A 24,131-nucleotide genomic window follows, 5' to 3' on the forward strand; every position below is an offset into this window, starting at 1 on the left:
CTAATATATCGATCGATGTAGAACAAGTTGCTGGTTGTTGGTTTGTGATAAACTGATAACTGGTTTCCTCCATGACAGAGTGTCTGCTTGGAGGTAGAACACGCATACTACATTAACTATAGTATCTATATACGACCAATTTAATTCTGTTCACTGTTGATAGTTTGTTACCTCCGTCATAGGTGTAGATGATTCTGATGATTATTGATTAGTGTCTATTAATGAAGTATTGAAGTGATTTTTACGTATTTATTAGATAGTCTAGCACAAATTATAAATAAAATAAAAAAGAAGGGAAGTAGGTAACTGTTCTGCAACAGTAGGTGTCGAACAAAGCTGATTGAGTCAGTTGAGGAGTAATACATTAAAATGTATGTGTTCAATTCGAATTTGATGATACCTAAATGAAAATGAGCGAAAACAGCCTATTGCCTATACATATTACTATTAAAATACTTGGAACAAATCTAGTTTAGAGGCCAAGCTTGTTTTTCAATTTGTTTTTCATCGAAACTCGTGTATCTCATCGAGTTAAGAACGATGGTGCAATCCGAATTTGTCGCTCTCATTTAGTTTCGAAGTTATGGCCGTCCAAAGTTTTCGATTTTATGTTTATACGCATGCGCGCAACACTACTATTTGGACAATTTTTGTTATTTTTTTGTACTTACGTATTCGCCATTCGGTACACATTTTTTTTTATTTTTATTAATATACGATTTTCGACATCGCCATTGAAACCCATCCGTTGCTTCCAAATTGGCACATATGACATAATATTAAATTATGTCTCTGGTCGCACTTCAATGTATTGTCAGTTGCTATCAAGTTCCATGACTGTAATTTTTGAATCACAGTTTGTGAAACTGGTCCATTGGTTTTGTATTCAAACAACTCAAAGATATCAATAAAATTAAGATCAGACATTCTGTAAACTTTAAAACTACAGTATAACGTGACTTTATTGACAGTTATGACAAATTTCTATTTGATTATTTTTTCAATTACCTACCTTTAACCTTTCAGCAGGTGCGTATGCGCAGTTTGTACGACAATAATTATTGTTTATTAATTTATAAATTATTTATTTATTGACCTTACTTTTATCTACGTATCCCGATTAATACATGGGTTTTTCTATGTATATGTTATAAACACTTAATAATTTTTATCTTATTTACGTATTATTAAAATTTTAATTGATATTATTTATAATAAATATGTAGTATATAATGCCAAATGCAGTGATTACGCGTGTATCGGCACTCGTCGCTACGCTCCTCGGCGCCGTCGCTGCGCTCCGAAAATCGAAAATATCCCCCGACTTGCTATGCAACACCACCTCAAATAGGTCACAGAGTACATACTACATAACTACATAAGTTTCAAAAAAAAAAAAAGGTGTACCGAATACGTAAGTACAAAAAAATAACAAAAATTGTCCTCCGCGCGTCATTATAGTAGTGTTGCGCGCATGCGTATAAACGTAAAATCGAAAACTTTGGACGGCCATAACTTCGAAACTAAATGAGAGCGACAAATTCTGATTGCGCCATCGTTCTTAACTCGATGGATGAGATACATGGGTTTCGATAAAAAAAAATTAAAAAAATCGCTTGGCCCCTAAACTAGATTTATGCCAAATACTTTATTAGTATGTAGTAATATAGTAAATGAATTAATTTTAACTTAAATATTTGAAAATTTAATCGTGTGTATAAATAAAGTAATATATATTTGTATAATTTATGAGTTAAAAGTTTCAAGTAGGTATCAATGAATATTACTGATAATAATTACAAAATAATAAATAAATAAAATTTATTTTTTACTTAAATACCTAATTTCGTCCAAATTTGAACTTGAAGTGCTTGTAAATAAAAATTATTTATATTAAGACGTATTGAAATATCTTATTATATTTTTCAACCAATATGGGTAATAAGAACTTATGACTTATGAGGAACCAGGGGCGCCCGCAGAGAGGGGCCAGTGGGTGCCATTGCACTGAGATTTTTTAATAAACAAAAAAATTATTATATTATAATATATTCAATTTTTTTTTCTAAAAACCAATAATCATGTAAAGTAAACTTTCACAGAAATACAGAATAATATTATGATTATTATGTCCTTATGTCTTATGATGAAATTTAGTATATTCTTATACATTGTGTCACTGTGTATGGTATAATAATTATTATTATATCTACTATCTAGACTATCTATTTATATTTAGATGTCTGAACAAAATATACGGGAATTACCACGCTCGATAATCGAGAATATTCGATAACAAGTAACACTCTCCTCAGTCCTACTCCTCCCCGTGCATTACGATACGTCGATACCTATTCGTAGCTAGCGTAGCGTCTAGTTCATTACTCATTGTTCATTACTAGTTATTGCGATTCATCTTGAATGTTAATTTATGACAATTCGACAATAAAGTAGGTTTTCAAGTTTAAATTACCGAGTTAAAGAGGTATTATAGTTGTTATAGTTATTAGTTCGTCATTCAGCTACAACAATTATTATCATTATGAGTAATAAAAGAAAAGAAGACTCAATATTGAGTTTTTTAAAAAAAAAATTAAACCATTACCTGAGTCAGATGTTCCATTGCCACAAAGAGATACATACGAGACAGTAGGGTCACAAAACATAATTTTAAATATAAAAAATTAATATTGAAGAGTTCAGTGAAGTAGTTAAATCTATCAATAACTTATATGGACCTCTTCTTGATAATTTTGAAGAAGAAGCAATAACTTGGTATGAAATATGACTAAAAAACCATGTGATCCAAGTACACAAATAATTGATTTACTAGAAGAATCTAAATACTATCCTGCTGTAAATACAGCTTTACAAATAGCCATTACATTACCAGCAATTTCCTGTTCAGTTGAAAGAACCTTTAGGTACCTAAGACCTAACATATTATTATAAATCATATTTTATATTAATTATTTAATATTGATTATAATTATTATCTATTTTAGTGCTTTGCGTCGTATCAAGATTCAAGGCATGGGTAAGATCTACAATGTCCAATATGAGGTTAAGCAGTTTGGCACTAATTCACATTCACAAAAATAGATTTGACGATACATTATTTTTTGAAAATCACAAAACTGATGTTATGAATCATTTTGGACTAAATGTCAGACGTTTATCATTACTATTTGATTCATAATTTTTTGCATTAAATTTTTGAGTTATGTTTATATAATAATGTAAATATATGTAAAATATATAACATGCATTTCAATTTGCACCCACTGAGCTGATTTTCTGTGGGCGCCCCTGTGAAGAACCTTGTATTAAATTCCCAAGACTTGATGGTGCGAAATTTTTTTATGAAGATTTAAATATTACAAAATAATGTCAAATGTTATCTATATATTTATAGCTTAAAAACCGTCAAATATTTCATCATCAGATATAGAAAATGCTTATATAAACATTTGAACATTTCAAATATCAACCTACAATTAAATATTTTTAAATCAATACTTATGTAGGTATTTACTAATTTTCAAAAATTGATCTATAGGAGAATTAGATATTTTATGAGTGAATATCCTATGTCGTAAAAATTTAAGGTTTAACGCTTAAAAAAAAAAAAAACAATGTGACTTTCTGGGTAATTTTTTTTCTTATTATAATCTGTAGAAAAACTAACAAGGAATCTTGCATTTGATTTTCAAATTTTATAAAATGAACATTTTTATGAATAATTACTAACAAAAAAGTTGTTTGCATACCTATTTTCACAAAAATGATGAAATTGGTCAAAATTCTAACATCATACACTTATAAAAAAATATTGTGTCCATGTAATTTTGATACTTTTTTAATTAGTATGAATAACTTATAAAGATCCTTATATTAAATGTTCAAGGTTTTTGACTGATCAAACAATTTCAATGACAATAATTGAAGTTAATAGTTAATAGATAGTTAAATATTATGAAAAAGTTATAATTAAGAATTTAAAATGCTAATATAAACATTTAATAAACAATAAACAACTCGTATTTTTAAAAAGAAATGCTTACTCATTATTTGAAAATTGAATATTATGAGTGTCAAATTTTAAGTTTTTTATTTATATAAAGTTTTTTAAAACTTATTATCTTAATATCATACAAATATAGACAATAGACAATTTAATATTTGGATTAAAAAAATATAACATAAAAAATAAAAATGCTTGTCTAGAAATAGATATTAGGTAACTATATATTTATTTATTTATAAAATAAACGCCATATATTATTATTTTAATAATATAAAATATATAATTATTTTTTAAAATTAATTATTATATTATTAAAAGAAATATTAAAATATATATTCTTTAATAATGATTTATTTGTATGTATAGTATTTTTTCAAGATAAAATAAAGTAGGGATGACTCAAGTTGATTATTCTAATAGCAATTGAAGTCAAAATGGTTTTGGCATAAAATTTGAGTATAAATCATAAATAAATAAATGTGTAAAAATTCTACTAACAATTCTGCTAATAATATCTGCGCACATCTATGAGCCTTAAATGGGGATCTCCCCTTGCAAAAATTAATCATCGGCAAATTAAGCACATGAAACAAAAATGAAACAAAAAAAAAATAAAAATAAAAAGGAAGTGAAAAATATTTTATAGTATTTTATTAAAATAATAGATGAGTGACAATTAAAATTAATAAATATTAAATAGGTAATATAAAAGTAAAAATTAAAAATCACTAGTTTTTTCAAAATAATTGGTAAACAAACAAAAAATTAAGGAAAAATGGGATTTTTTGCTAGATAAAATATAATTAAAACACTAATCTAGTTTTTGACTAAAGATTCATAGTTTATGTTGTAGATATTCAACTGTGTATTGATTATGTTCATACTTCATTATAAACGTCAAATACATTTCATAAATAAATAAAGAAACATGTTGTGACCATTGATATTATTATAATTTAATATATTATATTTTCAATGGTTAACTTGGTTATGACCATTGAATCAACAGATGAATTAAAAATTAAATAGTGACAATTTAAAATTTAAAATAAATATATAATCATTATAGATAATTTTTTTTTTATTTTTCAGAATTTGAAATGGTAATGTGTTAAATTTTAGGGAATATTATTAAGAAATTATACTTATCAAAAATAATTTCCATTTCAATATTTTTTGTTTCTTGGAAAAATTCTAACGCAATTAGCTAATGCGTTAGCTACTTTTGTTATGCGACTACACAACTGATATTTCATATTAATATTTACTTATATTTTATTTTACTAAGAAAAATAAATCTTGTTAGGGTATTACAAAATAAATGAATACAATTAAAATTGTTTTTATTTAATAAACATTTAACATACATATATATAAAAAAAATACACCAAACTATAAATACAATTATTTGTCACCATTAAAAATGTAACCACAATTAAAAATCAACCAATAATATTTTAAATTGTAACTGAACATTTAAATATAAGCAGTGAAGTTTCACACAACAGTAAAATACTAAAACAGTTAATACTTAGGTTACACACACATAATTGAAAATTTGTAAATATTTTATGTAGAGCTAAATGTACAATAAAAATGACAATATCATTTTAAACAGTATTAAAACAAAATTGATAATTATAACTTACACTAATACATTATGGCTAAAGTTTTAAACAAATACTTAATACAAATATTAATTTAACACATCAATTAAAAAAATTAGGAAATCTTTAATTTATAATATTTTTGTAATTTATTTCATCTATTTTATATTATATAAACATAAAATATTGGTAAACAGTATGGTATATAATTAGATGAAATTTGTATTTAAAAATAAAAAAAGAACATTAAAGTATAGTTTTTAATTAACTTATAATAATTTAATTTAAAAGGAACATAATATTATTTTTAAGAAATATCTCATTGTTGATTTCCTATCACATCATTTTTTTAAAACTATTTTTCTGGGTTTTCAATTTTAATTAATTATTCATATATTAATTATAAACATAAATTTGTCTTTAATGTATATTTATTTACAAAAATAGCTGTAGGTACAATGAATAATAATAATTAGCTATAATCAGAAGAAAGTTATGAAACAAGTTAAATCATCTATGTACATGAAAACAAATAAAGTTAAAATTTGGTATCATATTTTTTGTTCATTTTGACTTAACTCTTTTTAAAATGTATCATATTATAGTAAGACAGTTTAATAGTTGAAAAATATAAAATTATTAAAATAATGTAAAATTACTAAAAACAGTGATTTTTAAATAGTTAAATTTCATTAAAAAAAAAATAACTAGTGAATTGAGCGGACAGCGTTTGAATAAATATGACTTTATTTTTAGTAGATTCATATTTTTTATAGGAAAATATTTCAGAGATCAACTCCAATCTTCTTTTATACATCACTAATCAGAAATAAGACATGTATAATTTATGAAGCATAGGTATAATATTATTAAATAATTATTATATAATTAATAATTGTTAAAAAAAAAAAATTAAATAAATATTAATTATGTAGACATTTTTAGGCGGAAAGTAAAAGTATTCTAATATTTGAAAAACACTTAGATGGTAAAATTTACAGTTTAATAAAAATTATTTTCATAATGAAATAGGTAGTTGAAAAGGGCACAATACGATTGCGCTTCTGTTCACGACTTCTGTGAATGTGGAAGTGTACAGGACGAAAAACACCTATAGGAATGCCCAATGATGGAGACCCAATGTAAGTGGACGGACCTTTTTTCAAAACCAAATGACGCGGTCATAAAAGTGATCAATAACTGGACAGGAAGAGGAATTTGGACTGACTCACACGAGACAAACAAACAAACAATATTAAAAATAATTATGATATAGTTTAATTTTTGTTTAATAAAAAATTTGGCAACGTCGCACCCAATTTCACGCGAAATCGTATACCTAAAAAGGAAAAACGAGCGCAATCGTACTCCGTCGGTTAAAAACGTATTTAAATAACTATTTTGAATAATTTTTTTTGTACCTTATAGGTAAGGTATCCAAGATGACAAGGTTAATCTTAATAATTTTTAAACAATAAAAAAATTGTTTATACTAATTTTCATGGTTAGAAAACATTTGAGGTTTACTTAATGGTAGACTACTGTAAATTCGGTAATTAGTAAAAAATCATACGAGAAAAACGATACGGTAAAAAACGACTAGGTGAAAAACGTTAATTTCGATAAAAAGTTATTAAAATAATTGCCGTCGTTTTTTTTCTAGATTCAAAATACTTAATTAAAATTGTTACATATGCATATACCAATATTAAAGGCCACCATGAATTGTTTTATATTTTACAAATTTACAACTTTGTTTGTATGACTATGATTTTGTATGTCGGTTAGGTCTTAGGTTGGGTTAGGTTAAAATGATGTATGGTTATTTAGAACTCCGAAGGAGACTTAAATCAAGAAGAAGTTTTATTGCCAAAACAAATGAGATCCGGGACCCCCAACCAGGTCCGATTAAGTAAATGGAGAGAAGAACTACAAACTGAAACACCTGTTCCACCTGATGAACGACTGCTAAAAAACGTAAAATAGGCTAAAAACCGGAATTGCTAAGACAAGAGTCAATATGGGGAAATGGGGATACCAAGAAGAACCTGACACTTGTGAATGCGGCGAGAGGCAATCCGATGAACACCTAATAAAATGTGCCCTTACCGGCCTTATTAGATTATTAGCTAATAAAAAATAAAAATAAAAATAGGATAATATTGAAAAAATGTTTAAAAAACTACATGTAAAAATGTGTACAATAAGTCAAAAGGTAGTATAATATGAAAATAGTATTTAGTCGTAATAGTTTTTACTATTACAAATTTTTAGAATATTAGCTAATAAAAAATATTATAATAATAATATTATAATCTATATTAAATATGAATGCCAAATGACAATAAATAATTAACACTTACCGTTCAATAAAGATAAATAAGCGCGAAGTTAATCAATAAAATTGTAATGCAATGTATGACCACCATGTAGGCATTATTAACATAGTCTTTTTGTTCTATAAATGACTATTTTTTTTACAATCAAGTTTTCGATAAATGCCTGCTCACGTGAATATACAAATTCACGTTTTCACGTAAATATGATTCCGATACGTGTTCACGTGATTAATTTTTCGTTAATTCGCGTGTATTAACCATACGTGATTTATTTTGTTTCATTCACGTGATCACGGTATACGTGAACACGTACATTCATATTCACGTACAAAAACAAGACCCCTAATTTTTTATATATATAACCTAACCTAACCTATATATTAGATTTTTACATCTAATCTTTACAGGCACCCCATAGCGATATTTAAAATATTATTGTATTATTAAAAACTATTCAATTTATAAGTTATTTTTGGATAAAATTGGTTTCAATTATTTTAAATTTGATTGACCTTACCTTAAGTTCACAGATACACTGCATACGGAACCATAGCTATCTGAACAATAAATCTACTTTACAAATTACAACCATCTATTGTTTGTTAGTTTTATAACAATTTAATTTCTAACAAAAAACAAAATGAACATACAATTTAAAATTAATATTTAAAGTAATAAACCTGATTGATGATCTTCGAGTAAAAATTATAATTATTTCTGGATTTTCTGCAATAGTTACTTGGCATTATTGAACCCTGAAATATTTTAAATATTAAATTATTACAATGTATGGTAAAATATAATACTTTTTTGTATTAGAATTAGATTATTCATATTTAATTTGTATAAATAATAAAAATATATTTGCAACAGATTTACAGATGACAGGCAATGATATGAAATATCTACCTAAATTTGTATTGAACATTTAATTTAATCTAGGTCGGTGGGCTATTAATAATAATTGGTACTGCATTATGATGGAATATGAATATTTTAAATTTTTTATTATGAATAAAACGTATTTAGAATTTAGATTAAATAATAAAACTCGATTGATATTATTAACATTTACGATGTACATAACAGAAATTATTGCGATTATCGAGCGAAAGCTGTGTACTAATAAGTAGTTAGGTACTGTGCTATCTGTAACTAAAAGTAAATACGTACGGACCTCGGGCAACGGCCGTCGGTTTTGGACTCATGGTCAGTGGTCACGGGTCACTGACATTCAGCATTTACAATCGATTACATTTTAAAGTTTGTTTTTGTTTTGTATTACATTTAAAAAAAATTACTATAAAACTATTATAATTTTAAAATAAAGAAAATTAAAGGTTGCGCTGAAAAGTTCCGCATATAAGACGAGTTGCTGCTGAGCAACTCATTGTTGGAAATAATAAAAAAAAGAAAGCTTAGTTTTTTTAAATATAAGATAAGACTAGATATTTTTATATTAATTATCTATTTTTTTTTGTATATTAATTAACTCCTATCAGTGGCGTGGTGAACTACTTTTTGACTAGGGGCCAAATACAGAATACTAATCCACCTACCCACCTAAAATTAATATTAACACTTAAATTTAAATGCCAAGGGTGGTATTTAATTTATTTTACGCCTATACTTTACCTAGATACGTACCTATAACTTTAGGCATCATATGGTAGTCAAGAGAAAAATTTTTATTTTGGGTTTTTGAAGGAAAACATAGTTTATTTTCGATTATCAATAGTGATTTTCTGCGTCATTAAGGCATTGAATATTTTGATGCAGTCCCCCAGATTTTGTTGATGTTGGTAGAAAAACGGTGAAGTTTTAAATTAATAATGATTGGTTGTTTTTATAAAAAATTTCAAACAATTGGACCAACTTCGAGATATTCGCAGACTAAAATATGGATCTCTTGACTGCATGGAATATGGTAGAAGTGATTAAATTAATAATATAGGTCAGCAGTTCCCAACCTTTTTAGTTGTGCGGATTACCAATTTTGTAAAAAAATCTTTGAGGCCCATATATATACGTAAGCACATATATATACATATATATATTTATTAGGTATATAATACAAATATTTAATACTATCATTTTAAATATATATATAATATTTAATATTATAAGGTTCACGGCCCAGCACTACTCTGCTCACGGCCCACAAGTGAATCGTGGCCCATAGGTTGGGAACCGCTGATATAGGTTAATATAAACTGTCTAAAAAGTTGTTTCAAAAACAAGATTCTAGGTGCATTCTCCTTTTGATTTTTTAGTTACAGTTGGACTATTTATGTAATTAAATATTTTACATTCCTATTTTATATATTCATGAAAATATGTTTATGTATCTATATCTATTTTGTAATTTGATAAAAAATCGTAATATGTATTAAAACAAAAATTGATTTATATTTATAAAGATAATAAAGTATTCGTTTATACAAACCGTTATTGTGGCTGCTCGTTGTCTTGGATATAATTTTAACGGATGGCTCTTTTGGCATTGTGATCATTTGGTTTCCATTTAATCCATGCTGTACGTTAACTGTTTTAATAGTGGAATCTACTGTTTTGTTTAAACAAGTATTTGTTGAAAATTTAGTAGAGCAATTTTTAACTTGACAAACTTTTTCATGTTTTAGTATTGATGTTGTAGCTATATTTGTAAGAATTGAAGAATTCTTATAAAGTTCATTTTCTTCTGTATAGAATACATGTGGAATAGATGAATTTTCATTTTTAATTGAAAAGGGTATTTTCAACAAGTCATTAGGTTTTAAAGGTGCTGTAGTTGAAATATTTTTAGAATCATGAACTTTAATAGGGTTAGGTACATGTATTTTTTTTAAACGTTTTTTTGGAGGATTATTACAATTTGTAATCAGTTTTGAGGATCTTGAAATTCTTGTATGAACAATAGGAGTGTATATATATTCGTTTTTAATTGATCTAAGTTTTTTGCCCAAGTCTTTAGATGTTGTAGGCACAGCGGTTAAAGTATTTCTTGTTTTACGTAATTTCACACGGTCAGCAATTGATAATGAAGGTATATTAGTTAAATGTGTATTAGAATAATCCTTGTACTGCGTTTTCAAATCTTGGTATTTTGAAGTTATTGTATTTTGACTTTGAATAGGAAATGGGTTTTTGAACCAGTCTTTAGAATTTTCAATATTTTCAGGAACTGTAGTTGAAGTATTTTTGATACCACAAGCATTTGACTTGTAATTTGGCATTGTTGTAGTTGATTCTTTGATTCTTAAAGATCTTTTATGAACAACACGTGGAGTATTTACATTTAGAATTGACACGGATCTGTAAAAAAAAAAAAAAAAAATTAATTTAAAACATATTTATTTTATCAACTTAAATTATATATTATTTATTTGAACAAATTTTGTCTATTATTTTGTGTAGTAAAAATATGTTAAAAATTCAATGTTATAAATGTTATTAAAATTGGCTACCAATAGTCAGTTTTTTTTTAAGTAGGTGGGTGGATGGGGGTACATTCAAGCAAAAATTAGTTTTATACATCCAAAATACAAATGATATATTGATTTTGCAATGATTTAGGTAAACATTTCAGAAAGCTCTTTATCGCTGTTTTCAAAATTATAATTTATTTCTACATTATTTCAAGAATTTTTTTTGTTTTTAATTATTATTATGGTAATGTGGTTTACGCAGAATAATTTTTTTTAGATTTTGAGTAATCTTAGAGTAAAACCACTTATTACAAAAATGAGAGAATAATATTTTTGAGGGTATGACATAACGATGTATCTAAATATTGTCTCAAAACGATTTAAACATTATTTAAAATAATATTTTTTTTTTGAATGTCTAATACAAAATCAAATAACAATAAAATAAAAAACCAATATGTCATTCTCTCAAAAATATTCTCTATAATATTTGTAATAGGTGATTTTACTCTAAGATTTTAAGTGAAAGCTTTTTATCTATGCTGTATGCGAGTCTGAGAGAGAAAACTAATATTCCGCTGACATCCTCTTAATTTTTATTTTGCAAATTAATCATATAAAATAATATCATTAAAAAATAATAAGTTTGATGATAAATAGTAAATAATATATATAGTTAAATGTTGTAAATCAGGTAATTAATTGTTGAATTTAAATATATTTTATTCTAGAGGTTTTATTAACATTTTTGTAAAGTTTCAATTAATGTATCTCAACTGTATTTATTCCTATATGTGTTTTTAAAATAATAAATTATTTTGAAAAGTTTAATAATGGATTTTATGGTAGACTCAGTGTCTCAGTTGCATAAACAATTTCCAAACATTTAATACATCAATAGTGAGCTAATGGTTCTTTAAATATGATTTAGTGACTCATTAAATTTTAATAAATCATTAAATTAATCAAATATTTTGAAATCCAGCATCAGTCTTTTGAATACATTTTGTACAAAATAGCAATCTTAATGATTTTATCCTGTTGTTTATTAGTTAATTTGATTCAACTAAATTTTGTGTAACAAGTAACAACTATAGAAAATACGTAATAAATTTGATTTAAACCATTGTATTGTTTTTTTTTATGGTATATTAATAAATTAAGAGTATAAAATTGAGATATTCATAATCTATTTTATGTTAACTTACTTACCCAGCATTTTCAACTGTAGTCAATTTACTGGTACTTGGTTGAGTTATTTCATGACTGCTATTGATATTTTTATGAGCAGAATTATTCACCAATGCAATTAAATTTTCGATTTTAGTTTCATTTGATGAAGAAGAATGTTGACGTACTCTATTTGATGCCTCTTCTAATAAACCTTCTAATTTATCAACATCTGTAGCATTGATAATTGCATCAGCTACTGAATGAAAATAAGTAAATTTAAGTACAGCCGGTATAAATAATAACTTCCAACATTCCATTATATTGGGATCTGTATGAGAGCCTTCTCCTATTAATTCTGATATTTTATAATAACATGAGCAAAATGTATCTGATTCCAAAGTTGTTTGGATTTTATTATGATCAACATTTTTATCTTTAATAACTTCCCATTGTAATTTTTTAAGTTTTGTCAGTAAAACATTACTTTTTTGAAATATATTACTACCTAACATTTTAAGACCAATGAATAAGCTTAAAATAATCATTAAAAATCCGTGTTCATAGTCAGAATCTTCAAAAATTGATATTAAATCAATAATATTTGTTTGCAACATTTTATCAAGTTTTTCAAAATAATTAATGTACAGGACTGTCAGTTTATGAATTTTCTGAGCCATAACATGTTTGTCTTTCCAACTTAATATCCAATTTACTCGTGATATACAATGCATATTTGTCAGCATGTTCATAAATAGTATGTTGTTATTAATAACCAAAGTATCTTGTACAGTTTTATTGAAGTATTTTTTATGTAATTGTTCAAAACATAGCAATGTTAATTTCTTGGTTCCTAGTGATGGAAAAACAAAAGGTGCATTAGTTTGGGAAACATCTAATTTTTTTGTACCAAAATACTCAATGTTACTACCAATTTCAGAAAAATTGGCATTTATTGTTTGTACATTGCGTATTTTGATTTTACCAAATAATAAACTATCATGTGTTACTGATTTCTTGATTTCTGTGGTCTCTTCCTTTTTGTGGTTCATTATTATACATTTTTCATCGTTTAAAGGTTTGGCCTCATTGTTTGTATTCGATTGTTCAGGTAGTGATTTTAAATTAGAATTTTGTAATAGCTGTAATTTTGAATATTTAAGTTTTGATTTAAATGTATTGCCATCCTTTGACAGTATTAACTTTGGAATTTCAAACTCTGTATTTTCAGTTTTAATTTTTTTACGACTAGGTTCTCCACTTGTAAACTCCTCTGTTTCTTCAGTTTTTAATTTCACATGTTTAGGTACTCTATTTTTAATATTTTCATATTTTAGTTTATTTTCCAACCATAAAGGAATCCTAAAAAATAAATAACATTTTATTATATTGTTAAAATATAAAATATGTTCATTTCTTATAAATTAAACTACTAATACATTTACATTGAATAAAAAATTTGTAATATGTATAGGTCTACTACATTTTCAAACGTTTATTATTTAAAATAATATTATATTTCACCAATTATCATATGCTTAATTATATGAAGTGTTATAACTTTATAATAATCTCAATACTTGAACAGATATGATGAATCTATTTAATACAATTCAAATTCCAATTAAAAGAGAAAATAAAATTTTAACTTGAAATGATGTATTCAAAATTTCAAACTTATATTTTGTATTTACGTATCTTAGTATTATCTGTTATCATAAATAATTAATAATAATTTATTATACATACGTAATTTTTTCTAAGGAGACATATGGTTCAAAATTAATAAAGGAATACAACATTGTTCTCATTGATTCAGCTGACTTCATATTTATTTAGTTATTATTTCCTGTAGAAAGATAATGAGATGTAAACATTTAAGATGCATAGAAATCAATAAAAAACAATAATAAAAAAAATACCTATAATTTTCTTATATTTGTATCTATATAAAACTCTTCTTTTCCAAGTCAGTTATTCTCTTCACTCTATTAAATTTGTTTAAAAAATAAAATCATTTATATTATTAATTATTATCACATAATAATTTTTTTAATATAATTTATAACATTCATATTTTAAAAATCAATAATAACTTATAATAAAAACAAAACCTATTCAACTACAACAAATTAAGATATTTTAAACAAATCAACATAATATAAACAGACAATATTCATATTTTTAAAACTAATAGTAGAGACATTCACTATAATATTGATGTTAAAAACATAACATTGATTAAACGTAACAAATATTAGCTGTTGCACTTAGATCAGTGTGAAAAAAACAAAATATTATGTGTGTGTATTCTCTCAATATAATATTGTCTTAATTTGTGGCATCTTCCATTAGTAGTTATTTTCTTTTTAATTTTAGTTCACATAATTTTCTGATTGTTTCTTATTTTATATTGTAATTTATTTTGTTTGTATATACATATACTAGCTGTTCTGTTATGGCGTTGCCCGTGTATTAGATGCATTAATAATGTGGGAAGCTCACATCGATCAAACGGTTTTCAAAGTGTATTCAAATAAATCAGACAAAATGCATTGGAAGTGTAATACGTTATTATTTAGAATGTACTATTATATATTTATTAGTTAAATAAAAAATTCAAGTCGATCCTATCCAATAGTTGCATGTATTTTTATGACTCCACAAAGGAGAACATATTCTTATTTCTCAGTATAATTTTATCAAAAAGTTATTTGGCCTGGACTCTAAAGTAATCTATTTATTTTCTTTTTTTTTATTAGTTATCTATTAATTTATCTTATTTTTTTTTTATATCTATATAGTAATTCACTCATCAACACCCCGACCGAACCGCTGAGTCTAGAGATTTGAAATGTTGTACAAAGGTTCCTTAAACAATTAAAGAGCCCACTAAGAAAGGATTTTTCAAAATTCGACCTCTAAGGGGGTAAAAGGTTTTTTTTTATATAGCTATATATATATATATGTTTTTTTAATCGTTTAATAATTGTTTGTTATTTCTTCTAAGTGATTACTAGGATACTAAAAATATGTCTAATTGTCTAACTTCACTCTAACTACTTTAGATGTTTATTTTTATTTTTTTACCGTGCGGCTACGGTATTATAATATATACCGTCCCCTATTTCAACCCTTTACAACTCTTTTTTAGTATTAAAAAGTAGCCTATGTCCTTTTTTAGTTAGTACAATGTAACTTATATATTTAATATATATTTGTGTTTTTATGTTACAACGAAGAGTTTCTATTAAATATGCTAATTCAAATGCAGTTAACATGTCTTTGCTACAATAATATTTAATTTACCACCTACTTATTATCCACTATGGTAAAAAGAATAGTATTTTACACAACATTAGATAAACTTATACATAGAATTGATTTTAGGTTTAACCAAGAATCACTATAAATTATAAATTCAAATGGATACAAGGTGATATTGAATATGAGTGAAAATGTTTCATATAAATGTTTAATACATCAGTTAAGAATTTATGAAGATGATTTATGCACAGCAATTAACTTAATACAATTGTAGCAATTACAAATATATCATACATTCCAAATAATATTTCTATTGAAACAAATTATGATTGGTTGATATGATTGATTACAAATCAGAATTAGTATTTTGTCTAACTCCTTTTAAGTTACAGTAATAAGTGACAATATCTATTGAAATTTGCAGTTGTGAACACTGTTTCTCAAAATTGAATATTACAAAAAGTTAACTTTTAACTACAATAACTCAAATCAGATTAAATTCTTTTATATTGTTATTTATTAAACAAAAGAAAACTAATGATGTTATTAAGGAGCTATTTCATATAATACAACACATCAAATATTTTATAATTTAATATCTACTTTTGATTTCTCGAGTTCCCAAATAACATGTACTTATAACATGGATATTTTAATTTTTGTAAATGCAATTTTGCGAAAAATGTTTTGTTTATATAAAATATAGTGGAAAAATATAATCTATGGTTGTTATTTACTTCACGAGTAAGGTGATTTTCTTACAATTTGTCTGTTGGGCATTGAAATGTATTGAGTTGTATCATAGTTGAAAAGTAATTAAAAACTTATATGTTTAAATATAACAATTAATAATTGGTTGTTGAAAATGTAGAATTGGACAAAACGAAAAACAAGTTTATCAGCCATTGCTATCTGCTTTTCATTTAATATGATTTATTTTAGGTAATATATATATAATATGATAATTATTGGTAGGTATTATGTGTAGTTTTAAAATATAAAATTATAATTTGTAATTTAAAAGCTGTTTAGGTCGTTTACCTTATGGTTTATTATAAGTGTTTGGTGTGATAAAAACAGAATGTTATAAAGGTGGAAACGAAAATCAACAATAGACGTTAGCAAATTAATGACAGATATTTAAATTTTAAGATCTAATTAATAAAAATAGTTAACGGATTAAAGTATACATTAAAATAATGATAATGTTACCTAAGTACATCATAAAATGTAAATTGTAATCGTGTTGAGACCACGAGACGAATTTTTCATGGACCTTGTTTGACCTTCCGTTCTATGTAACTTCGGGTAGGGACTCAGAACGACTGCTAATAGCGCTAAAAGGAAAATCGAAATACAATACAAAGATCACCATTAGATCGGTATACGTAATCGAATTGAAAACAATAACAATATTACCATTATTACATGGTTGCCCATTTGGTAAAAATCTGCAGACGAAATACAGCAGCTTCTGGAACGTGTTTTGGTGTGTTTATTCTGCGCGGGGTACACAAGACAAATACTCGAGAATGGACGGCAAAGGCGAATCAGATAAACGTCGAATATCAATGGCGGCAGTCAGACAACAGAATACCGACTACAACAGTGATTAGAGACTACTAGCAGTACTAGCGACTGGCCACCGATAGCGCGCGTTCACTTGGAACCTCCTCGACGCCGCCGGCCGCGGTGAACGCCACCTCCTCTCGCGGGGACCCCGCCGTGCGAGAACGGCTCAACAACGGCAGCTGTTGCCTATGCGCCGCCGCAATGATTCGGAACATGACGTCATTCAGACGTTGCCAGATTTTGTTTTTAGGTTTTTATCTCTCCGCCGTATGCTTATCGCCGCCACACACTCTTCATCCTCCTCTCCTCATCGTCAATAACGACGATAGTTTACATTGCCCGGGCCAACTAAAATTCTGGCATTATTGATTTTCTCGTTGAACTACCCGCCGCCGCCGCCGCCGCCGCGCCGCTTCTGAATCTGGTAACCGACGAGGTATACGGTATTCGGATAAAATTGTTTCGGCTCCCAAAGATAAAAGAGCGAGAAGTAAAACGGGGAGGGGGACGCATATTGATGATCGGGACACTTACTTTATTACTGTTACTAGGGGCCAGTGAAACTCGATTCCGGTGTTCGTGGCCTTTGAGGTGGTTGAGTGAAAATCATTTCACAGAAAAATCCATAGGGAATGGTGATCGGGTGTCTAGAAATTGGTCACTAAAAATGTGATAAAGTCGATTACCGTATTTGTGAGTTGACAGTTTTTCTATAACTAATCAGTTATCATTTGGTGTAAAAGTTTGTGTTGTCCCATGTCTAGTTCTTTTTTGAGTTCAAAAATAATAATAGCATGCCGAAAATTGTAATTGAGTGTTTAGCTATCAGTCATCAATCGGTGTAATACCGTGTCCCGTCGCACGCCCGGTTTTTTTTTTCTGAATGAATAAAAATAATATAAACATGAAAAATGGTAATCATGGATCTATCTATCAATCCTCAACCTATATGTAAATTGATACCTAAGTTGTTTTGTAGGAGAAAATGTTAAAGTCGACTGCCATGTTTGAGTATTAAGTAATCCATAATCATCGGGAAAGTTCAATTTAGACGTATCTAAACCTATCGGGTAGGCAATCCGACTGCATCGGATTGCGGACGATATGGATGGTGCACGCATGAAATTGTATTTCTATTTTACATTGCCTGGTTCTTTTTTGAATGAATAATAAAAATAAAAAAAATATTAAAAATGGTAATCGGGTGTCTAGCTATCAGTCCTTAACCGATGCAAGTCGACACCTGTGCTGGGCAATCCACCTACGGCGAATTATTATACCTCCTGAAGTCGAAAGTCTGATGCTGTTTTGCAGGAGAAAAAGTTTAAGTCGAATTACTTGTTATAACTTAAATTAAGTTGTCAGAAATCATCGGGGAAAATCCATTTAAACGAAACTAGACCTCCCAGGTAGGCATCCGACTATGTTGGATCGCGGATGTGCGTGTAGCAAGTGAAATCAAAATTTGTGTAAGCTCGAACTTCGAATAGTATAAAGTTCCTATACAAGGTACCTGTTAGATTATTTAACATATCGTACATATTTTAATATTATGATACTTGATACTTGAGTCGATACTTGAATGTGAATGCATGTACAGTGCTGATTCTTGAGCACTTAAACCGTTTCTGAGCCGTGACGAATTTTGCGTCCAGAATTGTTTCACTTATGCAATTCGTATAATTTTGTGTAATGAAACTCGGATATTCTTATTAATTGTCTTTTTAATGCATATGTCAACAATTACCGATTTATGTGCATTATTACATAGATACATATTTCATAATATGACTAATATATTTTATATTTATATACTATTTAAATGTACCAAATTCATTCAAAGATTTAAATATTAATTCTCAAACATGATCTGTATAATTTAAATATATATTTTAAATATTAATACGTATATTGTGTTTCATTAGGTAGGTGCCTATTTTTTCAACAATATAAGAATATAATTATTTAAATTTAAAACCTGTAGAATTATACTCAAATATTAAATATAATATACCTATTATAAACAATTCAGACCATAAATTAAAACTTATTGATGATTATTAATTATTAAATAATTTATTTACTCTTAAGCAAAGTTTTACAAACACGTGGTAGCTAATGAATACTATTAATTGTTTAATATTGCATATTATTAACAAAAAAACATTATAACGTTTATATATTGATTTTTATTAGTTGAGTGTTGGATAACTATTATACTCCAGAAGCCTAATTAATTTACCTAATATATATCTTACCATAGGAAAATTTTACATATTATTTAATGTAGGTATTTGTTTGCACTTATTGTCTATATATACTTTTATATGATTTACAGCGCAACCTGTTAAAGCTACCGAGAACAACAAAATAATATATAAATACGATATAATGGATAAATGGGCTTAGAATAAAACATCAGTCCGTAATATAGTATACGTGTAAATTTAAGCAAAAAAATAAAATAAATATCTCGTACAGTCGTACATCGATCGGCGTTTGCAATCTTATGTGAGAAAATAAAATGCGAAAAAAACGTCCAGAGGACCGTCGTCGGCAGTCGTACTCGTTACAGCGATCGCGACCACTACAAACGTAAACGGCGAAAAAACTGTACGCGTGCGGCTTTCAAAAGATGCACATTACGCGAATAGGAAAAGAACGGATTGGAAAAACTCTGGAAAAGTCTTTATATTATATAAATTGCGCATACTTTGTATAGTAAACGAACTATTTTTCACGTTTTATTATATAAGAAGAAGAAGAAGAAGAAGAAGATTAAACCTAGTTTGCTAATCATTATTATTATTATTAATGGTACCATAAACTATAATATATACGCGCATAGGCATAGTCAATACGCTCGATATTTAGTGCCTACGTCATACACGTTATCAAATCAGATAAATTTTATCAATTGGATCATTTGGATCCTAACAAACTAAGATGCCTATTTAAAATGTATGCAAAATAGATTATTAAATTATAATTTTGTTTGTTAAAATAATTAAAAACAGTTTAGAGCATTTTTTTTTTGCATTTTCCTTTTGTGAATAGATTTAGCTGTTTAAAAGACTATGACTTACGAATAAATTGTATTTGATACATATTTTAAATGTGTATTTTGTTTTGTTTAGATCCAAAATAAAATTTTGAAGAGGATTGATAACGTATGTGATGTCACACTAATAGTCCGTACAGTATTTTGGCCTAAGCGTTTGCCAATTGTCACCGTTCCATAATCAGGGGCGTCGTTTCAATTTTTTTTTGGTACGCAAAAATATTGAGCGGGGCACTATTTATTTTTTTTCGACATATTTGACATTATTGTGATATGGCCGAGCGGGCCATGTGGATGTGCCTTGCGGGCCAAAATTTACAATTTAGAATTTTAGGTACGCAAATGTTACCCTGCGTACCGCAAATGACGCCCCTGGTTCCATTTATTTCATTGTGTGTTTCAAAACAATTTCGACCATCGGCAGTAAACAAAAAAACACCGTATCAAACGAATTTAAACTCTAAATATTACTAATACTAATTCAGACCCTACAAATACAATATTATCAATTAATATAATATAATATCAATAATCAATATAATACAATTATGATTGTTGGCCGTATAATACATTTATACCTATCACTTAGATAGGTATAATATGCTTGTACTTATATCGCGTCGGCACTCGAATGACTATAGTACCTAATTACTGCACCAGGTAATAGCATGGTTAAATACTTAGATTAAGTACTATTAATGGGTGCCGTGTCCCTCTACATTTGAAGCACACGTTATAAGCGACGAGTCTCTGGTTGAGACGTGCTATCTGCCCATGCGTGTGTTTATTCGTCGTATATTCATTTTAATAACTGTATTTTCCCTGGGAATTCATGAGTGATGGATTCAAATAAATATGCGACGAGTTTACTCGCGCATGCGCAGATAGCGCATCTCAATAAGAGACTTGTCGCTAATATAGTAACAGTGCTTCGAATTGTTTACATACAGGCGAGATAGGAAATGGCTCCATTCAAAGTATTAGTATATGATCTAAAACTATATTATACTTTTAGACTTGGCCGATAAAAACCCTTGCCAGCTTACGTCGTATTATCATGCAATGAATTAAGATTTGTTCATTATTCCATAAATGCACTCATAGAACGGACTTTGGTATTATTGCGCTGTCATACCTAAGTATTTAGTCATGGCTAGTAGGTATAGTAACCAGTAAGTACTCCTCAATTACAATCTACCTGATCAATAATATCGAGCACTCGACTGCGGAACTCGATTTGCCGCTGCCTACTGGACCGAGAATCAATATTGACCGATTCATACACATACATATTGTATTCTATACGCTGTGATCAGTGGTTACCTCCGCCATCAAGACATACTAATCTTTAATCGACGCTCGACGCCAAATACAGTAAACCTTGGTGGTGGGGGATACCACTCGCTCCACCGAGAAACCGTTTCTATTCACTAGGTCGCTCACTTCACTTGTCTCCCAACTAGGCCGATTACTGTACTCGGCCGCTGCTTATGGTGCTACTGTTAGCCGCTGGTCGACAGCAGCTGCTGGCAACTAGCCTAGTGTGACCCGCGCCTTAGTGTTTAAATCGATGAGTTGTTTGTATCAGACGAATACTCATCCAGTGTAAATTAGGCTTTAAATAAATCTTGCGTCCTGCCGGTTTAGTTTGTTGTTGCATCATGGTTCGCCCAATTAAAGATTTTAATAAAACAGGTGATCATACGTATCACTACAATACAACTAAACCGACCTATATGTTATAATAATCTACTTAGTCTCATGCATAATAAATAATTGACACGTTCCTAAATCAATATAAATTATTACTATGGCAGATAATGTATTATAATTATATTAATTCTAGTTTTATTAGTCGTTTCTAAAATCATCAACTTCTAAATACGAAACAAATTATTAGCTTGTAACAATTAGTTCAAATAATGATCGATTCGTCGATAATTAGATTATTATATAAAACAGTGCGTAAGCACTCTTCTGTTCTTAATTATAATAATAAAAAGGTACCATAATTATGCGATTTATAAAAATATTTTAAAATAGTAAATACCTATTTTTTATGTAGGCATACATAGTATTATTGATTTAGATAAGAATATTTGTTAGTTATGTTTTTGTTAAAGAATTTGTTATATCTACCTTCAGTAACATGTGAAATTAATCCCAACGTACTGAAACTACCAAATATGTAGTTTCCGTCTGCTACCTTGCTCAGCATCAAAGATTAACATTCCTTTATTTATACACGCCTAAAAAAAATACCTATACACAATATATTATTAGGGTGTTCATGTATCAGGTTATATATGAAGGGTATATATATACTTATATTGTTAAAACCTGTTCGGATGAACACTTTATAGGGTAGGTACTAGGTATTATCCATAGCAGGTAGACTAAGACTGGATACACACCAATACTGTGAAAAAAACTGCCATGATCCACTGAATGCTCACTACTATAATCGGACCGCCGGCCGGGTCGTTTCTTTTACATTTTTTTAGTGTACATGAAATTTATAAATATTAAATACATACTAACATTTACGATCTACTACAAGGCTTACAACATTTTATTTTTAAAATTTTAAATATATCAAAATTTGGTCAAAAATGTATTTGAATTTGCTACATTTGTTATAGATAAGATAACTAGTTTTAATTACTTATACTATTAATAAATAATAATTATGTCTGGCGTATACTGCCATGATCATTTTTTTAGTTTTCCTGAGCAGAAGCACTTGTATTTTAATTTATAATTTCTATTTATAATAGTTGAACTGAATAGGAACGAAATTATAAATATCTTTTGAAGCATTTATATTTATTTATATTAGTTAGGTAGGTACTAGGTAGGTACACTCTTTAAATCTGTACTACAAATTATTTGGATTTTCATATTGTACCCAAATATAGGGACCGAACCACCGTATTATAAACTATAGTGTTAGTAAACACTTAATATATCGTATAAATCGTGTCATGTATATTTCAAAGTTATACCACTTATTGACTATGATAAAATGTATAATTCAATTACATATATTGTTTAATTAGTAAATAGTAACCACAATTGACATTCTCAAAAACTTTGCTGAAGTTTATTTAGAGAACCAAAACCATAAACCTCTGTTTAACTAGGTATTGAAAAATCTAGAACTTAACCAACCTATTACTTCTACAAAGTATAGAAGTGTAGGCAAACACAAACACCACACAATATATAATATCATTAATATCAACACTTGTACACAGAATTAATAGGTATTCATATAGATGTATCTGTTACTTACGTTACATTGGATCATATTATTTATAGCTTCAATCATTATAGACAATTAATAAAATCATAAACAGGTATTTCTACCTATAAAAGTATATCTATCGTTTTAAATCGTGTTATGGGATATACAGTGCACATTTTATATACATACATGTTTAGATTACTAGCTAAATCACATATTTATATAACACGGAAGGCTGAAGGTATAAAATAAAAGGACCGTTTAGGTAATGGGATGAGAATATACTTAGTTTGTAATACATATACGCAGTTGGTGAAGTATAGCCGTATATGGGCTGCTCGAAATATGATTTGGTAGCAGACTTTCATTAAATAATATTATATAATATAAGTAAGCCACGAAGCAAAATATTA

At 27.6% G+C, this 24,131-nt stretch overlaps 1 protein-coding gene across 1 annotated transcript; it reads right to left on the bottom strand.

The window, feature by feature from the left end:
* Nucleotides 1-8,708: 8,708 nt before the first annotated feature.
* Nucleotides 8,709-14,400, bottom strand: LOC132925100 (uncharacterized). The gene is made up of 4 exons (XM_060989523.1): nucleotides 14,321-14,400; nucleotides 12,614-13,933; nucleotides 10,420-11,288; nucleotides 8,709-8,728 (listed from the first exon to the last, which is right to left on the bottom strand). The coding sequence occupies exons 1-4, from the start codon at nucleotides 14,398-14,400 to the stop codon at nucleotides 8,709-8,711; spliced, it is 2,289 nt and encodes a 762-aa protein (XP_060845506.1).
* Nucleotides 14,401-24,131: the final 9,731 nt, after the last annotated feature.

Source organism: Rhopalosiphum padi, chromosome 3 (assembly GCF_020882245.1).
Source record: "Rhopalosiphum padi isolate XX-2018 chromosome 3, ASM2088224v1, whole genome shotgun sequence".
NCBI lineage: Eukaryota > Metazoa > Arthropoda > Insecta > Hemiptera > Aphididae > Rhopalosiphum > Rhopalosiphum padi.

What these genes read in the sequence shown, in the direction of transcription:
- LOC132925100 (XM_060989523.1), bottom strand. Translation starts at nt 14,400, where the DNA reads ATGAAGTCAGCTGAATCAATGAGAACAATGTTGTATTCCTTTATTAAT. An exon ending in ACTACAGTTGAAAATGCTGG is followed by an intron (nt 11,289 to 12,613) that starts GTAAGTAAGTTA and finishes TTTTTTTTACAG; the next exon opens with ATCCGTGTCAATTCTAAATG. An exon ending in AACGAGCAGCCACAATAACG is followed by an intron (nt 8,729 to 10,419) that starts GTTTGTATAAAC and finishes AAAATATTTCAG; the next exon opens with GGTTCAATAATGCCAAGTAA.